Source organism: Cuculus canorus, chromosome 3 (genome assembly GCF_017976375.1).
Source record: "Cuculus canorus isolate bCucCan1 chromosome 3, bCucCan1.pri, whole genome shotgun sequence".
In the NCBI taxonomy this organism is placed as follows: domain Eukaryota; kingdom Metazoa; phylum Chordata; class Aves; order Cuculiformes; family Cuculidae; genus Cuculus; species Cuculus canorus.
In genome coordinates this window covers 4498837-4520816 of record NC_071403.1, presented here as the reverse complement: position 1 = coordinate 4520816, position 21980 = coordinate 4498837, and the positions used below count along the sequence as shown (strand labels likewise).

Below are 21980 nucleotides of genomic sequence, written 5' to 3'. Positions count from 1 at the left end.
CAACCTGGGCCAGGGCCTCACCACCCTCACAGTGAAGAAATTCCTCCTTATGTCCAACCTAAATCTTCCCCCTTCCAATTTAAAGCCATTCCTCCTCGTCCTATCGCTCCAAGCCCCTGCAAACAGCTCCTCCGCAGCTTTCCTGGAGCTCCTTCAAGTACTGGACGGCCACTCTATGGTCTCCCTGGAGCCTCCTCTTCTCCAGGCTGAACAACCCCAGCTCCCTCAGCCTGCCCTCCTAGCAGAGGGGCTCCAGCCCTCGGATCTTTGCTCAGGGATCTGGTTCAGCCCTGCACAGCCACGGCTGGACTCAGTGATTTCAAAGATCTTTCCCAACCAAGCGATTCTATGACTCTGTGATCATTTTCGCGGCCTCCACTGGACTCGCTCCAGCACTTCCATCTCCTTCTGGTGTCGGGGATTCCAGAACTGGACACAACACTTCCAAGTTCGCGCTTAGCCTTTTATTTTACTCATTCGAATCAGGCAAAAAGCGAAGTCAGCTCTACCGGCCCGTGCCGTAAAGCGCGACGCGGGTCAGCGCGACATCCGGCAAGGCCCCCTGCGCGGGACGCAGCTAAGATGGCGGCGGGGGAGGTGAAGTCCGTGCTCTTCGTGTGCCTGGGTGAGTGGGGCGAGTCGGGAGGCGCGGTTCCCTCTTCCCTCCTCACGGCCGCCTCCCGGCGCAGCTCGGGCGGTGAGCGGGGAGACGGAGGGGACCCCGAGCCCTGCAACTACCCCCCCCGCCATCGCCGCCCCCTGGGCCCCCTTGGCTCCGCCCACTGTGCGCCCCTTGACTTCGCCCCCGCGCTTGGCCACGCCCCTTGGGTCCTCTGGCCACGCCCACTCCGTGCCCCTTGGTGGAGGAGATAGGCAAGGGTTGTGGGGGGGTGGCCCTTATCTTCTGCAACAACTGCACAGACATGGAACCTGCAGCATGTGCTCCCACAACCATCTCGTACCTTTACAGTTAGGTAAAACCCACTAAAACTTACAATTTGGGAAGAGTTTCATGCCACCCCTGCACAGAAACATCGTCTTTTTCTTAAATTTCTAAAAAAGAGGGAACAGCTACAAGAAACCGTCTGTTCCTGCCACCCCAGAGCTTGGCCAGGGGCTGCTGACATGGATTAAAAAATAGTCACCGTTACAAAAAGTGGAATATTTGGCTTTAAGCTAAAGCACAGTTAAGTTTTCATCCAAGTAATTCTATTTTTTGAAAGTTAGACAGAATGTCCCTCTGCGAGCACGGGGGTTTATAGCATATTTTTTTTTCAAATAGTGTTTTTCCAGCCACTGTATCACTCTTCATCCTTTTGGAGATGAGAACATCTTGTGTTCAGTGTGATCTGTGCTGAACAGGTGTGTCTTCTCTCATCACCTCTGTTTGCAGTGTTTCCCCATCTCAAATGCAGGGTCAGACAGAGCTGGAGCCAGCTCCAAATCAGCAAGAGATTTGACTGTTGTGAAGCTCATAACAACTTTAAAATTGGTACTAGAATATGCATAGATTTCTAGGAAAACATATGCACATGCCTGTAAGTGGGAAATATCATAGAATAGTTTGGGTTGGAAGGGACCTTAAACATCATCCAGTTCCACCCCCCTGCCATGGGCAGGGACATCCCACTGGCTCAGGCTGCCCAAGGGCCATCCAACCTGGCCTTGAACACCTCCAGGGATGGGGCAGCCACAGCTTCCCTGGGCAACCTGTGCGGGTGTCTCAGCACCCTCCTTATGAAGAAATGCTTCCATATGTCCAGTCTAAATCTGCCCCTCTCCAGTTTATCCCCATTGCCCCTCGTCCTATCCCCACAAGCCTTTATGACTAGCCCCTCAACAGCTTTCCTGTAGTCCCTTCAGGTACTGGAAGGTCGCTCTAAGGTCTCCTCGGAGCCTTCTCTTCTCCAGGCTGAACCACCCCAACTCTCTCAGCCTCTCATATATTCTGTCCCAGTGCTTGTCTCGCTGCACACGAGATCACTGCCTTGTGTTACCCAGGCCTGATAAAAGATGCTTGCTTTCTAAAGCTCAAAAATGAGTCTTAGAGAGTTTACTTTCCAATATTTTCGGTATCAATGGGCAGAAAGAAGCATTTGTCACCTTCCCTTTTTACTCTGTGATAGGATGGAGTAGTCAGTAGGGAATAACACATGCAATCCAGTTTTGATGGGTTATGTCTGGGGAAGAGCGGTACCTAAATGCATGTAAAGCACTGTGATCTCTGAGTGAATTCCTGCTGCTGAGAACATCCCTGAACAGTGGCTGGGAATAGTGGTCTGGAAGGATGCTGAGCTGCTGAGACAGTGGGGAGGGAGGAGAACCCGCCGGAGGGGTCTGTTCCCCTGCCGTGGCCACCTGGTGTCTTAAGAGGAAGAGACAACGGTGACGGGAAAGACTAGAGCTCATGGAACAGTCGCTGTAAGAAGAGGGAAAGTACATTAGGGCTTTAAGCAAGAAACAAGTCCAGAAGAGGGCCACAAAAATGATCGGAGGCCTGGAACACCTCCTCTGTGAAGAGAGGCTGAAAGAGCTGGGGTTGTTCAGCTTGGAGAAGAGAAGACTTCGAGGAGACCTTCTGCGGTCTTTCAGTGCATAAAGGGGACTTATAAGGAAGATGGAGAAAAACTTTTTAGGAGGGCCTGTAGGAATAGGAGAAGGGGTAATGGTCTTAAACTAAAAGAGGAGAGGTTTAGACTAGATACTAGGAGGAATTTTTTTAAGCCGAGGGGTGGTTAGACACTGGCACAGGTTGCCCAGAGAGGTGGTAGGTGCCCCATCGCTGGAAACATTCAAGGTCAGGTTGGATGGGGCTCTGAGCAACCTGATCTGGTTGAAGATGTCCCTGCTCACTGTAGGGGGGTTGAATTGTGTGATCTTTATGGTCCCTTCCAACCCAACCCATTCTGTAATTTTGTGATAAGAAAAAGGGCGTGGTGGAGGTAATGGCAATTTTGATCTATGAAATTATGGCCATCACATAGAGAAGTGAAAAGAGTAAGACTCTTTTGAAGGACTTCCTGAATGAAGGACTAGGAAGCTTTTTTTCTTCTTTTAATTTATTCTGTGTCTTAATTTGTGAATCTCCTGTCCTGGGAAGTCATCTAAACCAAGAGTGTAAATGGGATCAGAAGGGGTTGGGATCTTTCCTGAAGCTTAAGACAATTGATTAGTGACAAGCAAGATGATCTTCTACATCTTCACAATCAACAAATTGCTAACCTGACTGCATGGATTACAGGGTCGTGCCCCATTTCGTGTGTGCTTTCTCTAAACATCTGCTTCTGCTCCCTTTTGGGTATAACGAGCTAGACGGCTCTTTGTTCTCGTGTAGGAGGATGTTTAACATTATCTGCTTCCTAGCCCTTATAATCTTACCTATGTACTGAGAGTTGATCCTTGTAAATCCTTGGCATTTTGCCACTTTTGTTGCAAAACCATTGGTTAATATGTTTTTTTTCCCCATTATCTGCTTTTCTGTTGTAGTAGGAGAATTAATTGAATCACAAAACAAGAGTTTAATTTCGTGAAATAAGTCTTGGAGTTTGCCTTAGAGTAAAATCAGCTCCTAGTAATAATTTAGGGAAAGCATCCTTTAGGAAGGGATTATCAGTTGCTGTGTTAGTGAAAACCAGTGACACAGTCAGTCAAACATTTTTGTAATTAATATGCATCCTTCCTTCCAGACACTAAGTTCTAAAGGCGGTATTAATCTTTATGGAACAATTCATGTGTATCTAAGGATGTGTAAGTGGTGATTTGCACAGTAACAAGTTCCTGATCCAGTTGAGTTTCTTAGGAACTGTTGCTTGTGGAAGACAAAATAATAATTCAGGTTTTGAGTAGAATTACTGACATTAAGCTCGAGGAAAGCATGAATGAGTCAGGACTGATGTTAATGGAATGGATTTTTTTAAAACGAGTGTTGAAAATACCATTTAAATTTCATCTGTGTTACATGGTTAAAAAAAATCACTGTAAGAGTATGTGGTGTGTGACATAAAATCTAATTGACATGACAAGCACTTCTTTTTTTCCCAGTCAAATATATACTCTTTTCAGTTGAAGTTTTGAAGATGACTTGTTTCTACTTTAAGTTTGCTTAATAATTTTTTTGTTAGACTTGAAGAGTGAAATTGTGCCTTAGTAGAGTTTTGCCTCCTGAATTTTATCAGAAATACTACCTGTGGTTATTGCTGAAAAGAGCACTAAACAGATTTCTAGAACTGCATTTATCTGTAGTATTCTGTGCTGGTGAATAAAGTACATTAATTCAGAAGTTCGCCACATTCGGAGAGAACTGATTCCTGAAAGTAGAAGCTGAAGTGAAAAATCACATTTTCCTTCTACTTTATTTGGAAAGAAACCTATTACTGAAAATCTATTGACTGTGTTCTTTGTTGGTGATGAAATAAGCAGATATTCATTACACAACAAAATAACAATCTAGTTAATGTGAATAACTACATTAATGATAAGCGTTTCTCATCACTGAGAAATAGGTGAAGCACCCATCTACTTGTATAATTACAGTATATGAAAAGGCACTGGGAAAGAATCCTTTTTCATTTAAGGCAAAGAAATAATTAAAGCTGGAGGTGAACTAAAATACAGTTTGCTCTTTTTACACTTAGATAGCTCATCTAATTAATGGTTGAGCTCCAGAAATGACCTTAATATGATGCTGTGTTACATAAGTCAGTCTCTTTCTCTCTAATGACTTGTCATAGCATAACGAGCTGCATGGGCATGTTGGACCAGGCACTGCCTTCCTGATCTCCTCCGTGTGTGGAGGAGCAGTTGTAACACAGGTGAACGGTGAGCTAAGTGGCTTTGGCTGGGTCCTCAGAAAATTGTTGTGAACCACTGAGTATGAATATTGCCATCGGAGACTGAGAACGCATAAAATCACTTCTAAAACGACAATTAATTTATTTGGTATGAGGAAATTGGGGTACGGTTACAGAGAAATTTGAGTTTCCTCGTTCAATTGTCACAATCCGTTATATGTGTTTAAATGTAGCCAAATGCGAGGTTCTCTGGGACAAAGTGCCATTTATAGCCGAGGAATGGGAAAGCAACAGGTTGGATAAAACATTGAAGAAGCCATGGAAAACAGCTGCTGCAATGAGGGTTCTCAGCAAGCCGACGAAAAGCGGTAATGCCGTTTTTTGGATGAAGAGGAGAATGTTAGATAAATGTAAGAAAAATACCTGGTATGGTAGCTGTAAGAATAAAATGCCTTATTTAATCTGTGTTTCAATCAATGTGTAACTGCTAGAGAGTTGAAAGCAGGGTTGTAAAAAGCAATTGTAGAATTTGGAAATAAGATGTAAGCTTAAAAGAATGTCAAGAGTCTGATTGTTGCAAGTGTGTTAAAAACTTCTATACCTTTAGATTGCTGAGAAAAGCATAATGCTGAGGTAGTTGGTAACTCAGTATAATTAATCTTGCTATAGAGAAAGATTGTTAAAGTGACCATTCAGCTAATTAGCTGATGCTTTGATTACCTAAATCCTGGCAAGCTATTGGCTTTGATTACACTGACTAAACCTTGACATCTGGTGCCAAAATTGAGTTCTGCCTAGATATATATGCACACACACACAGACTTGTGCTAATATTCAACTTCAGAGAAAACTCCCACTGTACCTTGGCAGTGGGAGCATGTATGGAAGTTAGATGATGTCATTTGGGTACCTATATAGTTAGGTGTTTCAGATAAAGAGTACAGGTATGCAATTAAATTGACGGTGAACAGAACGGCCAGAGAATCTGGAGTAAAATCAGAGCCTTGAATGGTTCCTTACAAGCCTAATTGAATTCTGACTGTGACAAGATAGACTTAACTGGAAAGAATCAGGAATAGTGATAAAGTTCAGACAAGAATTTGAGTACAGAATGGAATACAGCGAGTAGTAAGTTTTAAACACTTGCTTATGAAAGAGTGGGTGATGCAAATGGTCCCGGGAAGCAGGACTGTAGTTGCTCAGGTGAACTGACCATGTGTGGAAAGATAAGTAGAGTTAAAAACGGGTTTCTAAATGTGAGAGGTTGAAAGCCAGTAAAACTTTTTTTGTTGCAAACAACAGGCAGAAAAACAGAGGAAGAAGAGGAAAGCATCTGTTTGCATTTGGGGAAGGACTGGAAGAGTTAGAGAGCTGAATAAGGAACAATGAAGATACAAGAATGATTGAGAGAATAGATGATCAGATCAACAGTACCTAAAGATGAGCTATGGACCTGAGCATGAGATGGATTCAAGTTGTCTTTCCTCTCAGTAGAAGCAATGCTTCCATTTCTGTATTGGAGTGGGTCAAAGATTAATGCAGAGCTGGAGTAAGAACTCAAAAAATTAAGCATTGGCTTAGACTCAGTGGAGTCTTTGTTCCTAGAAAATGGGAAAGCACAACTCTATAAGAGGGATCAACAAATGGCTCCAGTACTCATTCTGTGATTGAAATGTGAGTCTCTTATCCTTGAATTATCATATTTGGAAATGTTTGAAGGGTTTACTTCAGTGGGCAGGCTCTGTTGGAGTGCCTTGAGTCCTGTTTTTCTGTGGTTGAAAATGTCACTTCAACTTAAAGAGCTTGAAATTTTAAAAATGAAAGGAGAAGATGGCGATTCAGCAAATTTTAATCCTATTATTTTCTGCTTAAAGAGAGCACAACCAGTCAGTCAGAAACACAACAAAGGAGAAAAGAACATCAGAAGCGGGTAGGGAGGAAAGATAAGGTGTAGATAACATTGAAGAAAAATATAGTTGAAGTCCAAGGAGGAAGGTGATCTCCCTGTGAATCTCTTCGGAAGATTTTCCCCTTCATTCCTCAAATATGGCTGTCAGTCCATAACTTGGGAAATACTGTGCATCTATGAGGAACCTCAGCAAAGCCTTGAAAGACAGATATGAGGTATAAAACCAGGTATGAAAGCGATAGAAATTATAGTAGGAAAGGGATGGTGACTGGATAACAAGTATTGAAATGTGCATAGGGCAGTGAGGTGAGATAGGGCTTTACATTGATGAGATGAGCAAAACAGTCGCAAGGAGTAGCATGGGAAAACAGAATTGGTTAGGATGTTAATACTACTGCAGAGTACGCAGAGAAAAGAGCTTTTGTTAAGTCAGTTCTAAGATGCTGTCCATAGTTCCCAAGAATAGATTTAAATGGTTGTTGCAGTTCTGTGATAGCGTTAATACCTCCGGTAACATCTGGACAGTGCCATCGTAGGAGACGTTAATTCTTAAGTCACAAACTAGGTTATGTGTTCATTCCACAAAGAATATAAGCACAGTTTCTAGTTCTTGCTAGTTAGTATATTTAATCAGTCAGTGATCGTTGTGCCATTCATGATGATATTTGGTGGGATATCATCCAAGAAAGTATTTGTGGTGCTTATTTTAAGTAGTGAGCAGGTTGTAGAAGAGTCAAGGTTTGGAACAAGTCATTCAATCCAGGCAAAGCAGAAGGTTAAACAAATAGAAAAATCTATGATGGATTTATTTCAGAAGTACCATTTTGAAGTTCTGGGCACCAGTTAATGAGTTAGTTGGACCAATAGTATTAATCAGTGTGTATTGCTGAAATTTAGAGTGTAGTAATAAAACTTACTGTTCATGCACAGTAGCGTGGGATCATTCATACAAAGGAAAAACATTGTACGGAAGAAGTGGGTGGACTCAACAGCTGGTGTAATGGAAACAGAATTTAGTAGTTGAGAAAGAAGACTTAAAGGTCACCTGTTTGAAGCAACAGAGAAAGAGAAGGAGTGGACATACTAGAAGTAGGGGGTTATGATCACTAATTTGATACTTGTGAAGGAGTCAAATGTGATTGTAGAAGTTATCTTAGGTTAATTTAAAAAGAGATAAGTAAATATATTGGACTTTTCTTTTTTTTCTTTTATAAAACAAATAACTGAAAATTTTCCCTGTGTTTTAGTCTGTGGTTTTATTTGTCAGTACTCAAGAAAAATAAATTCAAATTAGACCAAGTGCAGAGTTGGCTTAACTGGAGCGATTAGATAAGGGTCAGGTAATTTCATGAGGAAACTGAGAGCTTGGTTTGTTTAGTTTAGCACGGCCATGCTTGACAAGGGTTCTGTGTCTGGTGAAGGAAAGAAAGGTTTTTAAGCTAAAGAGTGATGTTAAGCAAGATCAGATGAGCATAGACTTCCAAGAATAAATATTAAGTGGGAATTGGAAGGTTTCTGGCTACCACAGGAAATTAGTTTCTGGAATAGCCTGTTAAAATAAATGATGCTTTTTATAAGAGCAGTTCATGTGTTGGTAAGAGAAGTGATGCCCTGTAAGCCTGCACTGTCAAAGAATTGGGCTCATTAATTGTGAAGGTTCTTTTCTGTCTTATGCTGTATGTTACCACATTCCCTTTGTTTAAGGCTTAACTCAACTAAAGAAGTGAGATTTAATTTGTCACCGTATTCTTCAACATTTTTGTAATTAGTAAGTATTAACCCAGTTTTGCAATCACTTCATAAATAAAACCCACTTTTCCCTGCTTTCTTTTCCTTCCAAGACCGACTTAGTTTCTTTGCTAGGAAAAAAACTGTTCAAACTAAGGAAATGGTAAGCTTTCTCCTGGAAGAAGATCTACTGCCATCAGAATTCACTTAATGTTGAGCGAGATCAGTTTCTCGTTGGTTTGCCAGTTCCTTTTGCCCATTTAAGGCATCTGATGTCCTCTAAAACTTTGACAAGTTTGTATTACTTCAGTAGTTCTATTTTTTTATAGTTGGCAAAGTTATTAACTGCCTAGGTCATAGCAGCTTCTTTCTCTTTAGCAGTGAAGTGTCTACTTTAATATTTCGTCTGAAAATAAAGGCTTGAAAACAAGACTAAATGCCTGATGTGCCAGAAAATTAGCTCTGTTCATGGACATTTCATTTTTCTTTTACTGTTAGGATTTAGAAAGAATTTAATCAGTAGTAGAAGCACGATTTATTTAAAGGTATAGAAATAAGTCTAACGTATCACATCTGCGCAAAAGTCAGACACGGACAAAGTATCTTTGATGGAAAGCAAAGAGTTATTTGTATAATTTATTGTACATCTGAGTGACACATCAAATATTATAAATGTCCATCTAGTTACTCAATTTCTAAAGGATGAAAAGGTAGACAAAGTGATAGTCGAATCTACTTTTTATTGTTCAGACATTTCATTCATTTTCACAGAATATGTATTTTTGCATGCATGTTTTCTCCTAGATATTAGGAAGAAATTTTTTACTATTGGGGTAGTGAGGCCCTGGCCCAGGTTGCCCAGGGAATCTGTGGATGCCCCCTCCCTGGAGGTGTTCAAGGCCAGGTTGGATGAGGCTTTGAACAACTTCAAAGGTATCCCTCCTCATGGCATGGAAGTTGGAACTAGATGATTTTTAAAGGCTCCTTCCCACCCAAACCATTATATGATTTTCACCCACTGGTATTCCCAAATTCTTCTCATCAAGGGTGCCCTGAATCCCTTCATCCCTCAGCCTATATTGATATGGGGGTGGCTTCTCGACCCAGGTGCATGGTTCTGGGTTTCCACCATTGCAGAATTTCTTGTGCTGTAATAACACAAGCAATATGCATTCTACTTAAGGAAATAAAATCTTTAATCTGATCTGTGCTGACAAATCCACACAATTATTGGGTTTTAGTTTTAATCATCAGAAATTTCACTCTCATCTCCTGTTTCCACAGGAAACATTTGTCGCTCTCCAATAGCTGAAGCTGTTTTTAGAAAACTAGTAACTGATGAAAAACTTGAAAATAAGGTAAGCTGTTTATTTTTCTTCCTGCCTAAGAAATAACTGTCTCATAGCCAGTTAGGAAACATAAAAATGTAAATTTGTTTTTCTGTAGTGGAGGATAGACAGTGCAGCGACATCTACCTATGAAATAGGAAGCCCTCCTGACTATCGAGGACAGAATTGCATGAAGAAGCATGGCATTACCATGAATCATATTGCCAGGCAGGTACTGTACTTCAATTTCCTTTAAATCTCTGTATGTATTTGTTTTGTTGTTACAGTGGATGACAGACAGCGCTGCTGTTTCAGACTGGAACGTGGGGCGCTCCCCAGATCCAAGGGCTTTAAGCTGTCTAAGAGATCATGGCATTGAGACAGCACATAAAGCACGGCAGGTAGAAGAGAGTATATTTTCTTCCTTATTCATACCCATGCTTTGTTTAGCCCTAACCATTACGATCACAGAATTCATTTGGCCAATGCATGGTTAAGCATCAAGCAGTAAATACTATGTGCAGTTTTTCAGAGGGCTCCAAAGTGACCTAACTCTTCCAGTTGAGGTTAGTGAGTTTCTTAATAATATGCTTCATTGGAAGTCTGCTAGGAAGCATTGGAGCAGTTTCTGCTTCGTAGAGAAATCCTGCCTTCAGCTATTTAGTATTTAGGGTGTTTTTCTGAAATATTTTTTTAATACTTTAAAAACCAATGATTTATTCTAGTAATTTGTGGTGCTCCTTTCAGCAAGAATTGTATTTTTATTTAGTGGGTCCGAAGAGAAATAGAATACCTGTTCACCCATCACCAAAAGCTTCTATTCTTGTGTCAAAATCTTTTGAAAGAGTTTAGACTGCTAAGAACACAGGCACTCGAACCCAAGATCACTAGCAGAGTTGGTGGTAATCCTTGAAGCATTCTTAAGTCAAAGACAGGTTTGTCACGTAGTGACGTCCTCTAAGTTTTGTCAAAACTCATCTCAGTTTTCAATAACAAGAGAACATGTATTTCCATACTACTTTCCAGAGAGATTGGAAATAAGTTTTGGACCTCTCACTACAAGAAGGATATGGAGGTGCTGGAATGTATCCAGAGAAGGGCAACAAAGCTGGTGAAGGGTCTAGAGAACAAGGGTTATGAGGAGTGGCCAAGGGACCTGGGGTTGTTTAGCCTGGAGAAGAGGAGGCTGAGGGGAGACCTTATCACTCTCTACAACTGCCTGAAAAGAGGTTGTAGCGAGGTGAGAGTTGGCTTCTTCTCCCAAGTGACAGGTGATAGGACAAGAGGAAATGGCCTCAAATTGTTTGAGGGTGGTCAGATCGGACATCAGAAAAAATTTCTTCATCAAAAGGGTTCTCAGGCACTGGCAGAGGCTGCCCAGGGAGGTAGTTGAGTCTCCATTCCTGGAGCTGTTTAAAAGATGGGCAGATGAGGTGCTCAGGGATGTGATTTAGTAGTGGACAGGTATGGTTGTACTGGATGATGTTAAAGGTCTTTTCCAACAAAGCAATTCTGTGATTCTATGCTCTAAATGTGTCTACATCTATTTAAATCATTCAGATGCTCAAATAAATGCACATCGTTCACTCCAGTTAAGTGTGTTCTGGGTATAAGATATTCCTTTAGGGTTTGACCTTTACTTAGCTTGAATTTATGCCACTAGTTCTTTTACTGACAGAGCAAGTAGTCGTTATATTATCTTCCATTTCCATTGACTTTAGAGTTTTACTAGATCCTACTGAGGTCATATTTACTTTTTTCACTTTCAAAGACTACATGTTTAGTTCTTTAGCTTTGTAAAATAAATTCCCTCAATAGTAGTTGCCCTCTGCTGACCTCTCCTGATGTTGATCTCCATTGTATAATAAGACAAACAGGACTGAGCACAACTTCACTTCAAGTTTTCACTGCTTTACTATTAGAATAAATAAGAGAAAAGGTCCATTGTCATTTTTTTGTCCTGGTTACAAGTTCTGGATTTACTATTTATAAGTGCTTACAAACAGCATTATTTATCATTATACAAGTTAAATGGTGCTGAAATTAATCAGTTGGTGTTTCAGTCACAGTACTGTGACGTGTTTGTATTCTAAAAAGATAAGCCTTGGAAATGTGAGAACTGGTTTTAGGTACTACTAGAGTGGTTTGTGAGCAGTTAAACTAAAGCAAAGCATCCAAAACCAGTAGATCCTCTGCCTTGAAACAAATCCATTTATCCTCCCTTGGCAGAGGAGGAATGAAAACACTTTAATGAAGACAATGAAGACACTTGCTTATGCATCCTGGCAAGTGAGGAGATTTTTAAAGCAGGAGTGCCTAAAATGTTACACATACAAGGAGAGAAAATTAACAAGAACGAGACAATAAAGTGGAAGTCTAACAGGATGAAAATTTGTCTAAAACATCCCAGTGCAAACAGTTTCTACAGGCAGTTTTCAAATCCCTGAACTGACCGGTATCTGTTCATTTTGCACTGATTTTAACTGTGTGACTCAAATATTTCTGTCCAAGCTTGTGTCAGATGGTCTCTGCTCATTCTCCAAACTGTGGACTTGATGGTCTCATGGTACCATACTACGAGAGGGAAAGAGAGGGACTCAACAGTGTAGAACAGGACTTTGCAGAATAATCGGGTTAGCACGAGTGGAAGTGCATTTGTTTCACTGTTGGAGACAAACTCGAGGATAGGATTTTGTCTGTGACTTGTTTCAGAATAGATTAAGAAAGATTTAATACAGAAGCTGCAGAAAGAGAGAGGAGGGATTTATCTTCTCTTGCCTCCGAAATACTGTCGTAAGATGACTACCTCATGCAATTATCCTCTTTGCTCCTGTGCAAAACCATTAGCCACCCAGTGAAAGGGGCTTTCTTGCATGTAATTTTGTGCATAATTATGATAATCATGGTTTCTATCTTTTTTTAATTCAAAACTGACATAAGTGCTGCAGGAATTATTTATATAAGAGACGATGTTAAATTCATTACAGCCCACCATCATATACAGTGATTGTTTAAGTCACTTTTAAGTGAAAGTGAAGTGTAAAAGTAAAGGTGTGTATATATACATATCTTTATATATATATTTATATATAAAAGGAAGACTTAGCACTTAATTGATAATACATTGCTCTGTGTTTATTCCTGCATTGAAATTCTCTAAGCTCTTCATGCACCAACCAGATAGGTATTAAACAGCTTCACTTTTATTCATGCTGAGGCCAAAATTGATTTTTGTATGACTCATAGCCTTCATTTGCCTTAAATATGAAATTGAGATTAGAGGAAGGTTGTATTAAACACTGTTTCAGAACTGGATAAATTTCAGGACTACTGCCTCTCTTTGGGTTTCAGACAGAGAAAAGATTTCCCTTTGTAAACAAAACAAAGGGAAACAAATTAAGGGAAACGTTAAATAAATTGGATGACACATAATGACGATGTGTTTCTCCATTGATAGTTTTTAATAATGGTTTATTTAATGTAAAGGCATTGTTGTCTGTGTAGTTCTGTTCAAGGTTGACTACTTGAGCTCAGCACTACTCTTCTCAAATATGTACTTCATTTTTCTGTCGTCAATTTCTTCCCCCAAAATACTTGTTTTCATGATTTTGAGGAATGTCTTTAGGTCACTGGAGTTTGCTCAGTTAAGCGTTTTGTACGTGGTGTTATTGCGGGGCTTAAGACCAACTGTGTTCAGTTCTGGGCTCCTCGCTACAAGAAAGACATTGATGTGCTGGATCGCGTCCAGAGAAGGGGAACAGAGCTGGTGAAGGGTCTAGAGAACAAGGGTTATGAGGAGCAGCTGAGGGGCCTGGGGTTGTTCAGTCTGGAGAAGAGGAGCCTGAGGGGAGACCTTATCACTGTCTACAACTGCCTGAGACGAGGTTATAGAGAGGTGGGTGCTGGTCTTTTTGCCCGAGTGATAGGTGATAGGACGAGAGGGAATGGCCTCAGGTTATTCCAGGACAGGTTCAGAGTGGACATCTGGAAAAATTTCTTCACCGAAAGCGTTCTCAGGCACTGCCCAGGGAGGTGGTGGAGTCCCCATCCCTGGAGGGATTTAAAAAACGGGTGTAGGAAGTGCTCAGGGATGTGATTTAGTAGTGGACATGTACGGCTGGACTCGATGACATCAAAGGTCTTTTCCAACCTATGAGCCAGTTAGCTGGGTTTTAGGGCTGCCTTTTTGACTGTGTTAGTGCTGGTTCATACGGTAGTAACTGTCAGGTTGTCAAGCATACAGAGAGTGTGGGAAGTGTAGCAGGTGTGTTTTTCATTTTCACTGTTGTTTATTTTATTCTTACATATGTCTGGGCTACGAAGACATCTCTGCCCACATATTTTCGTTGTGGCCTATGTTCAGCTGCGTAGCACCATCAGAAGCAGCTTGTAGAGGTACTGCTTGGAGTTGCCAGGAAAACAGAGCTATTTCCACTGCAAAAATATTTTCATAGGTCAAAGGCACTGCAGGAACACAGCAAATATTTTTACAGTGAAAATAAACAAATCTGCATTAGTTTTCATCATTAACCCTTCTTTTCAAATGCTCCCCTACCTCACTCTTTCAATTCTCTTTGTGTGGAATGTTTCATTATGGCTTTACTCTGGTGATAGTTTTCTTACTTCCTGTTATGAGAGATTAATCAGTATCTGTTTGCTGGGGCCAAGGGGTGTGTGTTACAAAAAAAAAGCGGGTTTTTGTCATCTAAAACTTTGGTTTTAATAGGTAAATAATTTCTATAAGTCAAAACTCTGACTTACGGAGTAATGTGTTTTGCCTGTTCACTTGCTTACTCACTATCCTATCCCATCCTTCCCAGAGATGCCTGCCAGACAAAATCTGTACGGAACAAACTTCCTTATTTTCTTGGTTATGGTACTACATGTACTTTGAGAAGCTCGACAGGAGCCGGCAATGTGTGCTCGCAGCCCAGAAAGCCAACCATATCTTGGGCTGCATCCAAAGCAGTGTGGCCAGCAGGGCGAGGGAGGGGATTCTGCCCCTCTGTATAAGAGACTTCATCTGGAGTATTGTGTCCAGTTCTGGAATCCTCAACATAAGAAGGAGATGGAGCTGTTGGAATGGCTCCAGAGGAGGCTATAAAGATGATCAGAGGGCTGGAGCACCTTCTCTGCGAGAACAGGCTGAGAGAGTTGTGGTTTTCAGCCTGGAGAAGAGGAGGCTCCAAGGAGAACTTATAGCGACTTTCCAGTACCTGAAGGGGCTACAGAAAAGCTGGAGAGGGACTGTTAACAAAAGCTTGGAGTGATAGGACAAGGGAGAATGGGTATAAACTGGAGAGGAGCAGACTTAGATTAGACATAAGGAAGAATTTGTTCACTGTGAGAGTGGTGAGGCCCTGGCCCAGGTTGCCCAGGGAAGCTGTGGCTGCCCCATCCCTGGAGGTGTTCCAGGCCAGGTTGGATGGGCCTTGGGCAGCCTGAGCCAGTGGGAGGTGTCCCTGCTCATGGCAGGGGGATTGGAATTAGATGATCTCTAAGGTCGCTTCTAACCCAAGCTATTTTATGATTCTATGTCAGGCTGTGCGTGAAATGCAGTCTTAATGTGAACTCATTCTGGATTATATTCCATGTATTCATCCTCATTCACCTGGTTCAGCTGTGTTATACTGTGCATTATGGGCATGGTCTGGGAGGATCTTGCCCTTAAGCTAAGGATTACATGTAAATAAAAATATAATTATATTGGTAAAAACCTGCAGGCATCCTTATTCCAATACAGATAAAGTGTAGTGGTTTATCTCCAGTGTTGGCCTACCTGACTCAGAACTCTGATCTCTGAATTTAGTTAATATTCATGCTTAGGAGTCAGTAAGCTACAGGAAACAAAAGAACAGATGGTATGATTCTAGGACGATGTAAATAGATCCCAGATTTTATTTATATCATATCATCAACTTTGTGAACGTATATGGCCTAAAATACTATAAATGCATTTCTTTTTAGGAGATTGTAACTCACACCATCTTTATTTCAGCTTTGAATTTCACTTGGTATCTTTTTTTGTGTAGTGACAAATTTCTAGATTGGAAGCATTGCCAACTAGTTCCAGATTACCTATGTTTTTTTTTCCTGACAAGAAAGTAATTTTTATACGTTTTTATTGCATGTTTTCCAGGTCTGTAAACCTTCTTTTGTTTTAGTTATTGGAAAGCATTAAAAGTGTCATTTGTAATGACTAAATTGATGCTAGAGATGCTTGAAAAAAAAATAGTAAAATAGCTAACCTGGGGAGGGGTGAATTGCATAAATGGATAAATAGTCATGGCAGAGTATATCTGAAATGCCTTAAGTTATCATTCAAATTGAAGATACACAGTTTTATTCTTACCAGCTGCGTTTCTTTTAATAAATCAGAACTCCAACATTTGAAAAAAAAAAACCCAAACACGATTCCCCCCTTTTTAATCAATCAAACAGAATTTGTAGGCTAAAGCATGTCTTTTCAATTCTAGGTTACTAAAGATGATTTCCAGACCTTTGATTATATACTTTGTATGGACGAGAGCAATCTAAGGTAACGTATGAAGAAATGGGACAAGCTCATCTGGATTACTTGTAGTGGTGTTCTCCAAAGTCACGTTGAAGACAGATGTCACATTTCACTGTTTAGCTTGTTTTGTTTTGAGGCATTTATGTGTGTGTGAATGATATCCTAACAGATGGATTCTTCGCTTCTAATAAGTTTAATGAGCTAGAACTCATTAGTTTCTTTGTGTGATACATGCCACTCAAAGATTAAGGACATGGAAATTGAGTATACTTTGTGCTGTAAGTCTGTAATGTCTGTATAGGTAAGAGTGAGTACATACTGTCTTGATCTAAGTGATCTGATTTTTTAATTGCGTGGGATCTAATAGACAAGGAAAATTTGGAAGGCATTAAATATGGTGTGGTTTTTCTTTTTTAAAGGAAATAAAGTGAGCTTTAACAAGAGGTTTAACAAGACCAAATGCCGGGTCCTGCACTTGGGGCACAACAACCCTCTGCAGTGCTACAGACTGGGGGAAGAGTGGCTGGAGAGCTGCACGGAAGAGAAGGACCTGGGGGTGCTGGTTGACAGCCGACTGAACATGAGCCAGCACTGTGCCCAGGGGGCCAAGAAGGCAAATGGCATCTTGGCTTGTATCAGAAATGGGGTCACCAGCAGGTCCAGGGAGGTTATTCTCCCTCTGTACTCGGCACTGGTGAGACCGCACCTCGAATACTGTGTTCAGTTCTGGGCCCCTCACCACGAGAAGGATGTTGAGGCTCTGGAGCGTGTCCAGAGAAGAGCAACAAAGCTGGGGAAGGGTCTGGAGAACAAGTCTTATGAGGAGCGGCTGAGAGAGCTGGGGTTGTTTAGCCTGGAGAAGAGGAGGCTGAGGGGAGACCTTATTACTCTCCACAACCTCCTTTTAGGTAGTTGTAGAGAGGAGGGAGCTGGCCTCTTCTCCCAAGTGACAGGGGACGGGACAAGAGGGATTGGCCTGAAGTTCCGCCAGAGGAGGTTCAGGTTGGATATCAGAAAAGAATTCTTCACAGAAAGAGTCATTGGGCACTGGCAGAGGCTGCCCAGGGAGGGGGTCGAGTCGCCTTCCCTGGAGGTGTTTAAGGAACGGGTGGATGAAGTGCTGAGGGACATGGTTTAGGGAGTGTTAGGAATGGTTGGATTCGATGATCCAGTGGGTCCTTTTCAACCTGGTGATTCTGTGATTCTGAGCTCTGAAATAAGTACAGTTGTTACCTAGGGGAAATTTTGTTTTTTACTATTAGCCGTGTTCTGATTAAGTGCATCTTCGTTGGATGCATATTAAGTGCATATGGTTGGACTCGATGATCCAGTGGGTCCCTTCCAACCTGGTGATTCTATGATCATTGAGACAATGTTTTAGAAAGATGTGGTGAAGTATCTGCCTAGTATGAAAATTTGTATGCCATAAGCTTTCAAAGAAGTGTTTATACAGTGTTTTATAGAGAAAAGGCTACTGAAATTTGTAAATTTAAGTTAACTCATAGTTGACAGAGAAGTCCTGATTTTTCTTCAAGGGAAAACAATATTGTGGTCTCACTACTGTTTCTTAATTATCTGAAAATAATTTCTTAATGAGAATTAATCATTAATTAGAATTCAGCTTGTTAAAACTGATCACGCTTATGAATGCAAGTATTTGCAGGGGAGTTTGTCTTTTTTAATGCTAGTAAATGATAATTTCGTATGGAGATGTGCAATATTAAAATACCTGAAAGGAGATTGTGGCCTGGAGAAGAGGAGGCTGAGGGGAGACCTTATTACTCTCTACAACTACCTGAAAGGAAGTTGTGGAGAGGAGGGAGGTGGCCTCTTCTCCCAAGCGACTGAGGACAGGACAAGGGGGAATGACCTGAAGCTCTGCCAGGGGAGGTTCAGGCTGGGTATCAGAAAAAAATTCTTCATGGAAAGAGTTATTGGGCACTGGCAGAGGCTGCCCAGGGAGGGGGTTGAGTCACCTTCCCTGGAGGGGTTTAAGGAACGGGTGGATGAAGTGCTTAGGGACATGGTTTAAGGGAGTGTTAGGAATGGTTGGACTTGATGATCCAGTGGGTCCTTTCCAACCTGGTGATTCTATGATTCTATGAAAAGGATGTAATGTGTTCTGACTGTTGAGCACCATGAAAGTCATAGTACTGAGCTGCTTTTAATCTGAAGATGATGAGAGGTACATTTTAATTGCATTTGGGATACTGGAGAGCCAGCCACTTGTAAGTAGATGGGGAAAATGCCAGTGCAAAACTAGTAGGTTTTGTCAGTGGGAGGCAGCATGGAACAGAGGGGATGTTACAACTGTTGAAATGTTATAGGATATCCAAGGGAGGATGGAGGTCTTACCAATTTACCATTTTCTGTTATTTGAGTGTAGTAGGACTTCACATGAGGTAGAGACAGTATGGAGAGAACTTGCAGCTTACTCATTTAAAACACTGGTTTTGGACACATGGGAGAAGCTTACTGCGTACTTCTGGAAAAATATATAGATGATTTTCATTAATTTTGTTTAATACAAGCTAAAGGTGGATATTGAAAGTACTAATGATTGATTTGAGGAAGAAGGTGATGAAGTTACTGTTACAAAATTCTGTTAAGCCTCAGGTCGAGTGCCTGACTGCTTGTTTGTGCTCTTAATTAAGTTTGTATATGTGTCCTCCATACTCCAGTAAAAAAAAACCTACGCAACAAGAAACAAACAAAAACAAGCAACGGCATGAAGAGTCCACGGAACTGATTGAGTCCAGACACATATTCTCTTCCTTTGTTTCTTAGAAACAACCATGAGCATCTCATGCTGATACCAAAAAAATTTGGAAGAAAAATTCATGGGAACATTTTGTTTTCTCTTTTACAGAGATCTGAAAAGGAAGAGCAACCAGGTTAAAGACTGCAAGGCCAAAATTGAACTACTTGGAAGTTACGATCCACAGAAACAACTTATCATTGAAGATCCATACTATGTATGTGTAAGAAATTCTTTGGGTGGCTTGATTAAAGATTGTGCACGTATAATATATAATCTTTCCAGATTGCACAGTTGACATATAATCTGATGTTACACAAAGCCAACTGTAAACATGTTTTTTAAATGATTTAACAAAACAATATAAATTATTTGGATAGGAAAGGAAAACGTCTTTATGCTTATAACAATTATTTCAATTTAATGCAGTGCACTTATGTTTTCAGTATTGGGTGAAACCGTGTTGGTCAGCCTCCTTGCAGAGTGTAATCAGGAAAGATAGGAACAAAAGTATGGACAGAGATGGTCAAAGAGATTGAATAGTATCAGCCAAGAACAACCAACTTTGTCTTTAGGAAAGAGAAGTGAATGAAGACACAGTAGGGCTCTGTAAGATCCTGATACCATGAAAAAAGGTGAATAAGGAATTGCTATTTATTACCCAAGAAGTAGAGAATATCAAATGGCATTAATGGGAAGTTGGTTCAAACCAAAAATGTATTTCTTTTTCCACACGGTGCTTCATTAAACTGAAACTCAATGTGACAGGTTACTGTGAATGTAAAGAGAAAATAAAAGACTTCTCAGGGCTCAGAAAGTGACTGGAAGAAATATGTGAAGGAAAGTTCATCCAGAACTGTTGAGTACAAGGTCATAGTGTTTGGCTGTGGAAATTCTTGAGCTGCTGGTAGTTCAAATTAGGGAAAAATATGCAAAAACTATCACCAAGTATTTGTACTGTTCTTATTCTTCCCTAATGTCCTTTATTTCCCATTACTGATGCCGTAAGCTAGTTTGCAAACATTTTTTCTTTGAGCCAGTGGAGCTAATCTTATGGTTTTTTTCCTCTGTTCTTTTCTAGGGGAGTGAAAAGGACTTTGAAACTGTTTACGAGCAGTGTGTTAGATGCTGTAAAGCGTTTTTGGAAAAGCCTCATTAATGGTTCATCACGTTATTTCTAAAGGAAAATAATTAGCTTCTCTTGAAATATGTAAAGTTTACTTGATTGATGTATTTCAATTTTAAAAGTTTGTCTCAGTAGGTTCAAAACTTTTTCAGTTTAATTTTAAACTTTATATTTTATATTTTCTGTCATCTAATTAAAATACGTAGGAAAGTTTTAGTTGGATTAGATGGTCAACCATTGTGTCACACATCAATGTAATAATGAAGTCGGTAACTCAGAATAAATTTATCTGTAAACTCTTCCAGTGCTTTCTCACAAGCACTGCAAAAGTAACGTCTTGCTTCTTTATGCGCTGTGCTAACTAAACGGAGTTCTTGGCATCATGCGCTTGGTGAGTTAGTTTAAATCAGCTTACAGTGGGAGTCTGAGATAATAGTTCACGTATGATAACTTAGTTGTGTCATCCTAGTATCAGTAGACAGCCTTTGGACTGAAGCAGTTTTGTTTTGAGCCTGCTAGACTAAAATAGCTGCCTGCCCCCAGACAGGCATCGCTTTTAGCACTGTTTCAAACTTAAGCAAGCAAAACCTCTGTGTGTGTCGTCTGAATCCTGCGAAAATGGGGGTTTGTATCAGTTTAAGTGCTCAGTTATTCAAAGAAGAAATAATTTTTGTCCTAGTATTTGTTTTATATTAATTAAGATGAACTCAGTTCAGAAAAGGGATAGGTGTTACCAGGACTTCTCTGCTAGTCTTCCTTTGGTCTTGTGGTCAGTTCCTAGCGCGCTGATCCAAGTACATATAACGTGCCATTTACTTGGAGGACAAAACAGGTCAACTTGAAACCTTAAATGTGAAATGTATGTTCTGGATGTCACAGTATTAAAATACTCAAACCCATGCAACGTAATCAATGAAAAATTTGCTTTAATTCCAGTTCCTATGTGAGAATCAGACAGTATTTTCAGATTTCTTCAGCCTGTCAGAATTATTCACTGAGAATATAGTTCAATATGAAAAGGGTCCATCTGTAATCAAAGTTAACAGAAAGCCATAAGTAGAAAGTTGTGCTCTTGGATATAAATGAAAAGCTTTGTAAAAATCTATTTACTTGAACGTCATCTTATTTCTGCCTTAGAACCGTAAATGTACTGAGATCTGTAATGTGATGATACTGTGATAATGTTCTTATTTTGAGCGATACCAACGTGGGTACGAGATAGCATTACCACATTGTAAAACTTGTTTTCTTATATTTTGCCTCGATTTTGCCTCTGTCTGCCCTCCAAACTAGTAGAGTAGCCTTTGTATTTGTCACCCACCCTCCCTTTTGGGAGAGGGATGCATTTCAGTAGACGTCCTTGTTATTCCCAGAGAGGGAGGAATCCTGGTGTTGCTCTTGCTGTCTGCACCATGGGATGAGATTCCCGGGACTCTTGCTATAGAACAGCTGTGTTTGTGTTAGTGAGGTTTCTGGTTTGTGCTCTGATTTCAGTCAGACATAAAACTTAAGACCCAGCTTACACCGAGGCAAGTGGTAGATGGAGCACTTTACTGCAGGGATCTTTGGGCATTATGGCATTGCCAATAATTTCGACTTTTAAGGAACAACGTAGGAATTTGCAAGTTAATAGCTGTTTTACTTCAGGGACAAAGACTATTACGTGTAATATCTCAGGTCAGGTCAAGCATTGACTCTGGAGAAAAAAGTATTTTCCATTTCTTTTATGAGTGTTTTGAGGAAATAAGGGAAAATGATGGGCAGTTAGGGACAAATCATCTTAAATGTGGGTTTATGCACTAACCTCAGAAGTGGAAGTATTTCAGT

General features: G+C 40.6%; 1 protein-coding gene across 2 annotated transcripts; it reads left to right on the top strand.

Annotated features, from left to right (window-relative positions):
• The first annotated feature begins 473 nt into the window (after window positions 1–473).
• ACP1 (acid phosphatase 1) lies at window positions 474–20375 on the top strand. 2 transcript variants are annotated; one of them, XM_009569672.2, is made up of 6 exons: window positions 474–625; window positions 9712–9785; window positions 10043–10156; window positions 16232–16293; window positions 19139–19244; window positions 20109–20375. In XM_009569672.2, exons 1-6 carry the CDS (start codon window positions 583–585, stop codon window positions 20184–20186), a joined length of 477 nt encoding a protein of 158 aa, XP_009567967.2. In that variant the 5' UTR covers window positions 474–582; the 3' UTR covers window positions 20187–20375. The 2 variants fall into 2 exon arrangements, with proteins under 2 accessions (XP_009567967.2, XP_009567974.2); XM_009569679.2 differs by lacking the exon at window positions 10043–10156 and adding an exon at window positions 9874–9987 and having other exon boundaries at window positions 478–625.
• The last annotated feature ends 1605 nt before the right edge of the window (window positions 20376–21980 follow it).

Excerpts from the sequence above, each read along its gene's own strand:
- ACP1 (XM_009569672.2), top strand. The coding sequence starts at position 583 with ATGGCGGCGGGGGAGGTGAAGTCCGTGCTCTTCGTGTGCCTGG. Across the intron at positions 626-9,711 it reads CGTGCTCTTCGTGTGCCTGG|GAAACATTTGTCGCTCTCCA; the intron begins GTGAGTGGGGCG and ends CTGTTTCCACAG. Across the intron at positions 10,157-16,231 it reads CAGCACATAAAGCACGGCAG|GTTACTAAAGATGATTTCCA; the intron begins GTAGAAGAGAGT and ends TTTCAATTCTAG.